We start from the raw sequence: 13,052 nt of genomic DNA on the forward strand, positions 1-13,052 counted from the left end.
CACACGGTTCGCGCAGATTTATTTTTAGAATAATAATAAAAAAAACTGTACTCGCACAGTGTGCTCGTGAATTTATTTCTCTAGTCGCACAGATGTATTTTTAGTCGCAATTGCGAGTGAAATGGTCGCACTGTCGAGCCCTGGGCGTCCTTTTCCCTGAGTCAGGCCTAAGCTGACCGCATACCTTCTGGTTGGCTACTTCGGGGCCCAGCAGGGATCTTTCCTTCTCATAAAAAGCCACTGGCTGCTTCTTTCGGCTGCTTCCGATGCAGCTTTGATGACTGAACGCAGGCTTTGGCCTCTGATTCCCAGGTCTGTAAACAATCTGGTGGTAGATCTTGCCACAAACCCTCTGCACCCCACCTCCACTGGGCGGACTTCAGTGTTCCAGCCGCGGTGTTGTGCTTCGGCGGCGAGCTCAGCATAGCGTAGATGTTTCCACTCGTAAGCTTCATCCACTGCGTCCTCCCAGGGTACGGTTAGTTCAATGATGTACACCTTTTTTAGAGAAGGGGACCAGAGAACCAAGTCAGGTCTCAGGGTGGTTATGGCGATCTCTTTAGGAAGCCCAATTATAATACAGAATATTGGGAACGGCTTGACCCCCTTTTTCTATAGGCAATTGCAAGGTCCTCATTTTCAACCTAGATTTCTTTCCATGCCATATAAATCTTGAAAGAAACCTTTCAATATCCAAGATGGTTGTTCTATTGATCTTAAGCGGTAGCATTTGCATTGGGTATAATAGTCTAGGAAGCACATTCATCTTAATCAGGCTAATTCTGCCCATCCATGATAGAGGGAGATCAAACCACCTGTCAAGGTCATTTTTGATTGATGTCAGGATTGGTGTAAAATGTAGTTTATACAAACCGTCAATGTTCGCTGATACTCTAATGCCTAGGTAAGTAAAGCCTGAAGTTGACCACCTGAAAGGGAAATTGACGAGAGCCGTCCGGTCCCCAAAGTCACCTAATGGCAGGGCCTCAGATTTGTCATAATTCATTTTGTACCCTGAAAATTGACCGAATTTATTAATTATTGATAATAAAACAGGTATTGAGCACTCTGGGTCGGTAATAAACAGTAATACATCATCAGCATCAGCATAGAGTGAAATCCTGTATTCAGTGTCTGCTAATACGACACCTGACAGTCCCTGATGGTTCCTAATAGCCTCTGCAAGGGGTTCGAGCGCTAACGCAAATAATAGAGGCGACATAGGACAGCCCTGACGCGTGCCCCTACTCAAGGGGAAAACGTCAGACGCTGAACCATTTACCATGACCCTCGCAGCCGGCGATTTGTATATAAGTTTAACCCAGTCAGTAAAACCAGAGCCCAATCCAAACCTGTCGAGGACATCAAACAGATACCCCCACTCCACTCGATCAAACGCTTTCTCAGCATCCAATGAAATAGCAAGGTCCCTTTTCTTTGTACTTTGTGAGAATTGTATTACATTAAGGAGCCGTCGAACGTTGGAGTAGGAATATCTGTTCTTGATAAATCCTGTCTGATCCGGTTTAATTAGAATGGGCAGTACCTCCTCCAATCTTCTTGCAAGGAGTTTAGATAGTAATCTACCATCAACCCCGAGTAAACTTATTGGTCTGTACGAAGCACAGTTATCAGGGGGCTTATCCTTCTTCAAAATCAGGGAAATATGGGCCAGATTTAAAGTCGGAGGAAGTGTGCCTCTCTCCGAAGACTCGATGAACATATTGGTTAGAGGTTTCACCACCAGCTTAGCCATTTTTTAAATAACATTCGGGCCCGAACCCATCGGGATCCGGGGCTTTCCCACTCTGTAGAGCTTGAATGGTCTCTAAGACTTCCTGTTCTGTAATTGGTCTACACAAGTCGTTTCTGTGTTCTTCAGATAATGTAAGAAGATGTATCCCATCTAAAAACGTTTTTCTTAGCATTGAAGTATTTTGACATTCAGATGAGTATAGTCCTTGATAGAAGTCCTTCATTATTTTACTAATAATTTTGGTTTCAAACTGTTGTATGCCCATGCTATCTCTGAGAGATGGTATTGCATGAGGCCCTGTCCGGCCTTTGGCCAGTCGAGCAAGGAGCCTGCCGGGTTTGTTACCAGATTCAAATAATCTATGCCTGGCGAAAAACATTGCCGATTATTTGAAGGACTTTGAGTGTTAAAAAATAAATAAATAGGGAAGGGGACAGTTAATGGTAGTTATGCACAGGTAGTTGTTTTGTTTCATGGAGTATATACTGTGTGCGTATTTGTTTTTGGTTTTTATTAGAAGAAGCTCATAGCTTAAGGGGGGAGGAATGTAGTAGAGGTTATCTGCCTGGTTAGGAAGGTCCCGTAGGGGGCAGCATAGGTTCAGTTAGTCTAATGTGGGGAACTGCCATGCTCTGTACTGCTCTGCACTTATTAATATAAACCAGTTAATGTTTACCCGCTGTCCGCTCATCATTATTATATTAGGAAGATATCACAATAGAGAGAGTGTTTAGTGTACACTATAAACCAGTAAAGTTAGGTAGGGAGAGACAACTTCAACTTCCATGACCTGTATGTATGTGGACCTATTTTCCCTCACATGAAAACACTCACACTAATCCCACTTTCTCCCCAATACCTAAAACCAATACTTAATGAATATGTGGTCAGCTCTGTTGGCTCCCCGTCCTGTGAAATAAATTAACTGTTCTCCTTCTGGAACAGTCCGTTCAGAGCGGTTGTGCTCCTCTGGCTGGCTGGCTGCTACTTCTTGGCTGGCAGCAGGTAAACGCGACGGTCGGCTGGCCAGACAGACACTGGTGCCCATGCAAGGCATGTTGACATGTCCGTCATCACAACCGGAGTGCCAGACAAGCCGGGAAGTGTGAGAGAGAGAGGGAGAGAGAGGGAGAGGGAGAGAGAGGGAGTGAGAGAGAGTGTGTGAGAGAGAGAGAGACAGAGAGAGAGAGAGAGTGTGAGAGAGAGTGTGAGAGAGAGTGTGTGAGAGAGAGAGTGTGAATAGGAGAGAGAGAGAGAGAGTGTGAGAAGGAGAGAGAGTGTGAGAGAGAGAGAGAGCCGGTGGCACTAAGTCAGTCATTCAGCGTTTGCTCTGCCTCTGGTTTCCTGGTGCGGACAGAGAACAGGCAGTGGGGCTACTCTGTTAAACAGCAGATGTTTTACACTGCAGCCGTTACCCTCATTTCCTGGGCGGAGAACTCCCCGCTCTATTAGAACAAGTAACAGGAACCAGAAAAAAAAGAGAGAGAGAGAGAGAGAGAAGTTATCTGAACATAGAGCCTACAGCACAAGCTCTGACAAGCTCTGAGAGGAAAGAGGGTGGTGGTATAGGAGAAGAGAGAGAGAGGAACAGGGGAAGTTAAGTACAGAGGGGAGTGAGGTGTTCTGACAAAACAGGACGAGAGGAAGAAGGAGAGAGAAAGGTGGAGAACAAGGAGGTTTGACAGGGGGGATAAAAGAGGGAGAAACAGACGGAGAGATAGAGAGAGTAGAGGGGGCAGAAAAGAGATTGCGCAATCCGATCCCTGAGGCAGTTGTGAGAGTGAGAGTGTTTCTTTTACCTCCGCTGCTACTGTTGCTTCTGCGGCTGTCTGTCTGTCCCGGCGCTGGTTGGTACCACCAGTCATCCTCCCAAGGATGTGGTTAGTTCACTTCTTTCCTTTCTTTCATTAGATCAGGAGAGAGGGGGAGAGAGAGAGGGCTGCGCTGTTGTTGTTTTTCTTAGAGTACCTGATGATCTATTTTCTCTTCAGTCTTCTGTCAACAATCTTTTCCAGAGACAGTTTTTTTTCGCATATTTGTGTGAATGGGTTTGTGAGGAGAACAGGAGTTAGGGGGATAGTCACAGAGACATGTACACTGTTTTGTGTGTGAGGTAACTTGCATAGTGAGTTTGATGTGTGTTTACTTTTACATTTGTAGTGAAACTTGCTGTTTAACACACAGAGTGCATACAGAGTAGATCCAAAGTCTTTTCAGTTCAGCAGTATAACTGTCAGTATAACCCAGTTTTGGACATGCGTATTTGCTCATATTTGAATGTTTAGTTGTGTCTTTGTGTGGAGATGTGTGCGTACACGCTCTAATGTGTTTGTGTAAGAGTAGGATGATTAAACTCTGACGACATCACCGCTCAGCGCTGAGACACCGTCTCTCCCCTGTCCCGTTCACTATCTGAAAGTTAAACCGACCGGGACATCGATCTGCCTGGCAGAGGAGGTCAAAGGTCATCTGATCAAACTTCAGGGGGGAATATAAGAGGGGCCCCGTTTTCAGTTTGAGCGCAGGACACCACAGGTTCCTGTTCAGTTCTCTTTGTTAGCGAACGTTTTAGAGAACGTTCTCCTACGGAGGAGGTATGTGTGTACAGGACAGGATTTGGCTGTAAAAACTGACAGTGATCGATTCAGAGCACTCTGAAAGGAGGTCAAGACGGAAAAGGGAGACCAAGTCACCAAGCCCACCACTTACTCCTTAAGTGAGAGTGTTGTCCACCTCTGTGTCTGCTGTGTTACAAAGCCAGCTCTCCTCCTCACACTCACAGTTGCTGTCTCTATGCTTCTGGAAAGAGAGAGTTCTCAGATCTGTGAGCTGTATTGGGTGGGTCTGACTAGGGATATTGTATGTATGTATTCGCCTGGAGTGAGACAGGAATGAAATTATACTGAGGGTGAAGACAACCAGATAGCTTCTTCATTTGCCAGCTCTGTGGGGGACTTTTAGTGTAAGTGGCAGTCCCCAAAGTTTAGGGAGGGGGGCTCTTTGTATGTATGTCTGTCTCTCTGTTTGTTTGACAGCTCTCTCTGACCGAGCTTCGGTTGTATGAGACGTCATTCTTCTACCTGTCGTCTGAGTCAGAGGGTGGCTCATAGCAGGGCTGTCTGTTTGGACTCTCCCCTCCCTCCCTGGCACCACTTGGGCAGTCTTGGGTGATTTCCACAGCAGCACAGTTGTGACAGTTGTAAGCAGCAGTAGCAGTTGTAGCAGCTCGGAGCTGAACCGTTGAAGTTCTGAACCTCGGGGACTTAAACCAACAGTGCTCGAATTATTCCTGTGGACTTAGAAACCTTCAAACTTTTCACGCTACTCTGCAATCCAACTGTTCCCTAAAGATCCCAGAGGGAGTGTGAGAGAAAGAGAGAGGTGGTGGTGGAAGAGCTGTTTTGAAAGCAGAAGTGGTGAGACAGGTGGTGGTCATCATGAAGCTGGCGTGCTCGGTACTGTCGGCGCTGTGCGCGCTGTGCGCGGTGGTGGTCAGCAGCGTGAGCGGCATGTCCACCTGTAAGACGCTGGATCTGGAGCTGGTCAAGAAGAAGCGCATCGAGGCCATCAGGGGACAGATCCTCAGCAAACTGCGGATGCCCAAGGAGCCGACGGCGGAGCAGGCCGGGGAGGGAGAGGAGATACCGGCCAGCCTGCTGTCCCTCTACAACAGCACGGTGGAGATGACCCAGGAGCTGCAGAGCCTCCAGCCGCAGCCTGAGACCACACAACAGGAGGAGGAGGAATATTTTGCCAAGGAGGTGCACAAGTTCACCATGAAGCAGGGTGAGTGTTTATTATTAGTGTTGTTCCGATACCATTTTTTGATCCCGATACCGATACCGATACCTGACCGTGCAGTACTTGCCGATACCGAGTACCGATCCGATACCACGGCGTTTTGAAGAAGAAGAAGAAAAAAAAAAAAAAAAAAACGCATACTCACCTCGATGTAAAATTATTCGGAGTCCACCCAGTGAGCAGTTAAACTAAGCAGGGACAGTGGGGAGACGTCGCTGGTCCAAATATCCGTAGTGAAGCTGATGGCCTGCACCTTTCCTAGTTTATCTGAAACATGCTCAGTCACCTTCTTATTGAGGGCAGGGACGGCCGTCTCCGTGATGTATTTGCGACCTGGTATTTTGTATTTAGGTACCGCGTGAGCCATAAAAAGGCGGAATCCCACATTGTCAACAAAGGAGAGGGGCAGGTCACAGAGCACAATCATTTCAGACATTTTCTCAGTCATCTTTCTTGCCATTTCACTCGTCGCGTCCCACTGGTCCTTTTTATGGAATGCGCTACTCAGCATTTGTTGTTTTGGTCCATCCGTTCTCTTGCTCGCTGTCGCTGCAGTAGATGACAGAAACTCGTCGTGCTCTTTAATATGTTTTAGCTTTAAATGCTTAATTAAGTTGCTAGTATTGAAACTGGCAGCTTTAGTGCCACCCCTCGACACATTGAGACCGCAAATTGTGCATTTAGCCGTTGTACACACCGGACTATCCACCTTGAAATATCTCCAAACCGCCGACATGTTTTCCTCTATAGCATGCGTGTTTGTTTTTCCGCGATAGTGAAGTGAAAACAAAAGCTGCCACGCCATTGGTTGAGAGCAGCTGCTCTGGGAGGAGCATGCCTGGGCATGTCTGCGCATGTCTGTGTTAGGAAGGCGGTGTCAGGTTACAGACAAGCTGAGAAAAACGCAACGTGGTATCGGGAGTTATTATTTGTTAGTACTCGCCGATACCGATACCAGCATTTTTGTGCGTATCGGTGGCTATGCCGATACTAGTATCGGTATCGGAACAACACTATTTATTATTATTATTATTATTATTATTAGTTTATTTATTGGAAGGATCCCCATTAGCTATACCCATAGGCATGAGCTACTTTTAGTGGGGTCTACATTTAAAACATACATTACAAATAACATTTAACATATAAAACATTACAAATATCAAACATTGAATGAAAATAAAATATGTCATACATTATACAATTTCTCATACATTATACAATGAACATGTATATGTCATACATTATACAATTTTACTTTTGGCATAATATAAAACACTTAAATATCTAGTGTGATATGTGACCGCATGGGTATCTGTCTGTTTGTCTGTTTGTCTGTTTGGGTGTTGGTGTGTTCGTTGTCTGTCTGTCTGTTTGTCTGTTTGGGTGTTGGTGTGTTTGTCTGTCTGTCTGTTTGTCTGTCTGGGTGTTGGTGTGTTTGTTGTCTGGTACACCACTCACTCGCCCATCTGGATGGATCTTAATTATTATTATTCAAATCATTTTCTTGATTCAATTAGCGACTTCGTTGTCCATCTGTTTCCATTATAGTGTACCATTGACTTCTGACAACGAGCCCAGAGGGCATTTAGTCAATGATAACGTTATAGTGAGATATATGTCTTATAAATGAGAACTATATTGTTGTCTTATAACATGCTTGTAAGCACACACACACGCACACACACACACACACACACACACACACACACACACACACACACACACACACACACACGCTGTTATTATGGTGGATGTATACGATGTTTACAATTGTCTGTAATGTATATAATGTTGACAATTGTTCAAATATGTTTTTTGTGTCGGACCCCAGGAAGACTAGCTAATGTCATGGTATTAGCTAACGGGGATCCTAATAAACAAACAAACACACACACACACGCACAAGAAGGCATGCGCTTCCCAAGAGAAAGAAGAGGTTGGTCTTGGTTGAATCCATGTGCTAATACAGAAGTCCAACCTCCTGTAATGTAAAACAGCAGTCAGTACCACAGTGATTGATTGCACTTGAGCTTATATAACTCGATCACTTGAGCTCATAAATGTACTTCCCCTTCTGTTCTCTCTCAAACAGCCTCAGGGTTCAGAGGTCAGGGGACTAAATAAGCCAGCAGGACTCTGTGTTGCGTCTGTTATGATGCCCTGCGTTACTCTTGTGGTATCCATGGTATTTTTACTGCTGTATTGTTTTGTGTTTTTGGCTTCATCGGTTTGGCTAGGTTGGCTAGTCTTTGTCCTGTCCTTGTGAAATCAGTTTTTTTTTCCACCTTGTAATGTTTTTGTTAGGTATTTCTCTTCTTTTGTTCTTTCAGTGCTTTTCTACCACCTACCTACCTACCTTACATTCTCTGCTCAACCATCCTCGCTGTCTCCCCCTTTTATCCAGTACTTCAAAAGCAACAGAAATAAAACAAATCTTCCAAGTTCAGAAGTGTTCAAAGACCACAGACAGAACAAACAGACAGAACAAAGAGGGTTTGACAGCTGAGGTGAACGGCAGAGAACAGAGAACAGAGAACAGGCAGAGAACAGAGAACAGAGAACAGGCAGAGAACAGGCTATCAGAAACAGGCTGTCAGAGGAGGCTAGAGGAGGAGGGGGATATGGGAACAGTGCTGTGCTCTCTTTCACTCTCTTATTCTCTCTCTCTTTCTCTTTTCCCCTACTTTCTGCCCTTAGGGAGAGGGGGTTTCCTGAAACTTGAGTTGGGTTCACCCTTCCTCCTCTCTCTCTCTCTCCCCCTTCCTCCTCTCTCTCTCTCTCTCTCTCTCTCTCTCTCTCTCTCTCTCTCTCTCTCTCTCTCTCTCTCTCTCTCTCTGTCTCTCTCTCTGTCTCTTTCTCCCTTCCTCCTCTCTCTCTCTCTCTCTCTCTCTCTCTGTCTCACTCTCTCTCTCTCTCTCTCTCTCTCTGACTCTCTCTCTGCCTCTCCCCCTGGTCTTGTTATCACTATCTGTGTGACAGGGCAGCTTGGCAGGAAGTCTCTGGGTTCCTGAGTGACTCAGGTCCCAGCGGGGGAGCAGCAGTTTCCTACCTCTGTGGAACCAACACATAACATCCTGAACACTCAATAGAGATGTTTACCCTCCTCAGTCTGAACACTCATATAGAGATGTTTACCTCAGTCTGAACACTCATATAGAGATGTTTACCTCAGTCTGAACACTCATATAGAGATGTTTACCTCAGTCTGAACACTCATATAGAGATGTTTACCTCAGTCTGAACACTCAATAGAGATGTTTACTACCCACACCGAATGTGTCTACTACTCTCTCTCTGTGTGTGTGTGTGTGTGTGTGTGTGTGTGTGTGTGTGTGTGTGTGTGTGTCTGTGTCTGTGTCTGTGTCTGTGTCTGTGTCTGTGTCTGTGTCTGTGTCTGTGTCTGTGTCTGTGTGTGTGTGTGTGTGTGTGTGTGTGTGTGTGTGTGTGTGTGTGTAACTGGTGTGTTACAACCAGTTTGAGAAAAACACTAGGTTAGGTTTGAGCACTCCACACTAAATAAACGAATTAAGATTAAAGCAGAGTAGAAAGGAAATTCAATGACAGAATACGTAGTTATCATTTATCTATAATGTCATTACTATCAGCCGATGCGATTGGTTTATTTCTTTATTGAAACCCAAGGATATCCGCAACTCTCCAACCCTGGACCTATTCAAAGCTGCCCTTAAAACCCACCTGTTCACCACTGCATTCAACCTGTAGAAGCTGTTTCACTGTTTCTTGTTTTGTGTGTTTGTCTCTCTGGCTCTGTTCTGTTTGTCCCGTTCCCTTGTAAAGCGACCTTGGGTCTGGGAATTATTATAATATTATTATTATATTATTAACTCTCACATTTTGGGGGGATAATCCTGAAGTGGGGGTGTTGGAGGGTGGAGCTGGGTGTTCAGAGGAGGCAGGTATTTACCCTGCTGCAGGAATCTGGTACCTCCCTGAGGTAATTACAGAGCTGCATCTCTGCCTGTCACAACAGCTGCCCCTGGCTTACCTGGGGATAGGCCCTGATTTAACACACAAATCCCCCCCAACACACAGGCTAACACGCAAGAGCTGGGCCTCCACACACACACTCCGTTCACACACAAACTCGCGTCTTGTTCCAGAAGCAACGACCTCCATGTAGGTGTAGCTGCTTCTCTGTGGTGAAGGTTGCTTGTCCATGTTTTTCTTTTACAGTCTTTTGCACCACCAGGCTGCAACAATCTGTATGTTCAACACTCAGCAAAGAGTTGACATGTGTCTGTCTACCCTGGATGTGTCCAGAAACCAAATGCTCCTCCTTCTTTTACTCTTACATATCATTTAAAACACTAGAACAGCCATGAGCTGTGAGTAAAGAAAAATGTTTATATCTTTGCACTCGATCAAATTTCAGGACCCTCCTTTCATGAATTTTCCTAGATATGTGCGTTCTACCACCCCAGTATCCTTACATTTTCTAAAACACATCAGGATATGCTAGTATGAAGATATTTTGCAGTTTTTCTGTGTGCAGGCTAATTTACAAGCGGCCAACTAGTGGTCGTTGTGTGTAAGTAGCAGCGTAGCATTGTAAAGAGGGCGGCCCGAGGCGGCTCTTTTAGTAGGTAAAAAAGGCACGGCTGTTCTAGTGTTAAATGGACCAGAAATACGTATTTTTCCATTTCAGAATGAAAACACAGAATTAGATTCTTCAACACTATTTGGGGCCTCTCTGGCTGATATCTCATGATGATATAAATGGTTTGATGTAGTATCAGTAATGTAGTATCGGGGCGCTTAGGTGGCGTAGTGGGCTAAGCGTCGACCATGTAACCGTACGGTTCCCGGTTCGATTCCGGCCGCGGACATATCCTGCATGTCATCCCTTCTCTCTCTCTCACCCATCCTTCCTGTCAAATCTCTACTGTCTCTATCACAATAAAAAAATATATAAATAAAAAATGATAGTAGTGTAGTATCAGTAGTGTAGGGTGTCCTGGTACAGGCCTGGTACAGGTTCTGCCCCATAGCCCGGCTGCTATCAGTGTCTGCTGCCAGTGAGATTACTGGAGCTGGGCTGGGTAATTTACACCTGACAGGCTGGGGCAGAGCAGGGTGGTTGGGCCTAGGCCAGACACACACACACACACACACACACACACACACACACAAGCATACATACACACACACACACACACAATGCCTTTCCCTGCACAACACTTTCTATTCTTTTCTCACGTTCTACTGTTTAACCTCACTGTACCGTGGACTTTGGACTCACTTTACATACCCGGTCACTCTCTGTACCTGCTCTCCTCCTGTCTCTCCCCCCCTCCCCCCTTCAACAGTACGTACAAGAGGTTTCTATTCTTTCGTTATCTCACCCTGCGTCTGTCTAATCTGGTCCTGTGTGAAACAGCCTGGTGATGCCTGGCGTCACAGGGGAAACCACCACACAGGCGGTTAGTGACGACATCATGTGAGCGTTGCACAATCCTTTTTTTGTTTTGTTCTTTTTTCTGAGTGGGGCACTCCCACTCATGTTTGACATTTTATTGGACAGATACAGTGAAGACAGACAGGAAAGTAAGGAGAAGAAGGGAGAGAGGGCATGTCAGCAGGGTATGGGCCGGATTCTAACCCATGCTGACATGGGCATATGTGTGCACTGTAGACCGCGGTGGTAGACCACTGGACCACCCCAGGCCACGTTGCAAAATTCTTTAACGCTCCCCATTCTATTCAATAATTTAATCAACGCTGCATGCGTGTCTGTGAGCGCATGTGTCCCCCTGCATCCCAAATAGATAAGGCCTATACTGGTCCTATACTGGGCCTATACTGGGCCTATACTGGTCCTATTTGAGATGCTAAGCTTCAAGCACGATTTGGAAATCCCACCTCTCACATCTGTTCATTGGTTTTCACAGGAGAAACCCTGTTATAATACTCCAATAGTGCCTCCATAGGCTACTTAATAGGTTTACTCCATAGGTTACTTAAAACAACGTTGGCAGGAAAAAGGTGCTATACACAATAAAATATTATTATTATTACTACTACTTCTCTCCTGCATGTCTTAATTGCATTTGATGTGGGCGCCTAAACGTTCGGCATTCATGTTGTCGCATGCGCGTGCGGCTGGTGCGGTTTTCCGTGTTAAAACTATTTATGTCTTGGCTCTGCTTTATAGCATTCTCCTTAGGTGAATGTTTCTTTCTCTGTTTCATGGTGATCCAACATGAGGCGTAACCGTGGAGATGTGATACACACTGGGGGGTTCGTTATATAAGGCATATCCAACAATATAATATACTTGTGAACATGTGAATCGGTCGCTTGTTTATGCAGCTGTACAGTTTAATTGCGTCCTATACAGCAGGTGGATAGACACCAGATCCTCAGTCACATACTTTTCACACAGGGGGGGGCTGTGTCTCAGGAGGTAGAGGCTGGTGGAGGTAGAGGCTGTGTCTCGGGAGGTAGAGGCTGGTGGAGGTAGAAGCTGTATCTCAGGAGGTAGAGGCTGGTGGAGGTAGAAGCTGTGTCTCAGGAGGTAGAGGCTGGTGGAGGTAGAGGCTGTGTCTCAGGAGGTAGAGGCTGGTGGAGGTAGAGGCTGTGTCTCAGGAGGTAGAGGCTGGTGGAGGTAGATGCTGTGTCTCAGGAGGTAGAGGCTGGTGGAGGTAGAGGCTGGTGGAGGTAGAGACTGTGGCGCAGGAGGTAGAGCCGGCGTCTAATGATCGCAAGGTCGGCAGATCGGCGGTTCGTGCCTCGGCTGGCCACATGTCGAGGTGTCCTTGGGCAAGACACAACCCCAAATTGCTCCCAGTGAGCGGGCCGGCGCCTTGCATGGTAGCTTGCCGCCATTGGTGTGTGAATGTGTGTGTGAATGGGTGAATGAGAGGCCGTTGTAAAGCGCTTTGGAATAAGGCGTAATATAAGTCAGTCCATTTACCATTTACCATTTATCATTGTGAATCCCCCCTCTAACCCGACAACAAATTCCACCGGCCTTGGTCGTGTGGTCATTAAATGATTCATCCATCCATCCATCCACTCATTCATCCACTCATTCATTCATCCATCCATCCATCCATCCATCCATCCATCCATCCATCCACTCATCCATCCATCCATCCATCCATCCATCCATCCATCCATCCCTCCCTCCCTCCATCCATCCCTCCATCCGTCCCTCCGTCCGTCCCTCCCTCCCTCCCTCCCTCCATCCATCCATCCCTCCCTCCCTCCATCCATCCCTCCATCCATCCATCCATTCACACGCCCCTCTGTTTGTTCCCCCAGGTGGTAACAGCACCAAGCAGCAGCAGCGGCTGCTGTTCAACATCACAGAGATGCGGGCCAGCGTGGGGGACTACCACCTGCTGTCCAGCGCAGAGCTGAGGCTGCTCATCAAGAACACCAACATCCCCACGGAGCAGCGTCTGGAGCTGTACCAGGGCCTGGGGGCCGCGCCCCGCTACCTGGGGTCCCGCTTCGTCACCAACCAGAA

General features: G+C 46.4%; 1 protein-coding gene across 1 annotated transcript in view; it reads left to right on the forward strand.

The window, feature by feature from the left end:
* Positions 1–5,265: 5,265 nt before the first annotated feature.
* Positions 5,266–13,052, forward strand: part of tgfb1a (transforming growth factor, beta 1a) — a gene marked incomplete at both ends in the record, with an annotated part of 12,204 nt that continues 4,417 nt past the window's right edge. Inside the window, 2 exons of the mRNA XM_080547662.1 lie at positions 5,266–5,542; positions 12,845–13,052. The exon at positions 12,845–13,052 is cut by the window's right edge and continues 62 nt beyond it. Of these exons, the coding sequence (XP_080403788.1) occupies positions 5,266–5,542; positions 12,845–13,052 (485 nt within the window). The remainder of the gene's footprint in view (positions 5,543–12,844) is intronic.

This window comes from Nansenia antarctica (assembly GCF_963989245.1).
Source record: "Nansenia antarctica genome assembly, chromosome: 17".
Taxonomy (NCBI): domain Eukaryota; kingdom Metazoa; phylum Chordata; class Actinopteri; order Argentiniformes; family Microstomatidae; genus Nansenia; species Nansenia antarctica.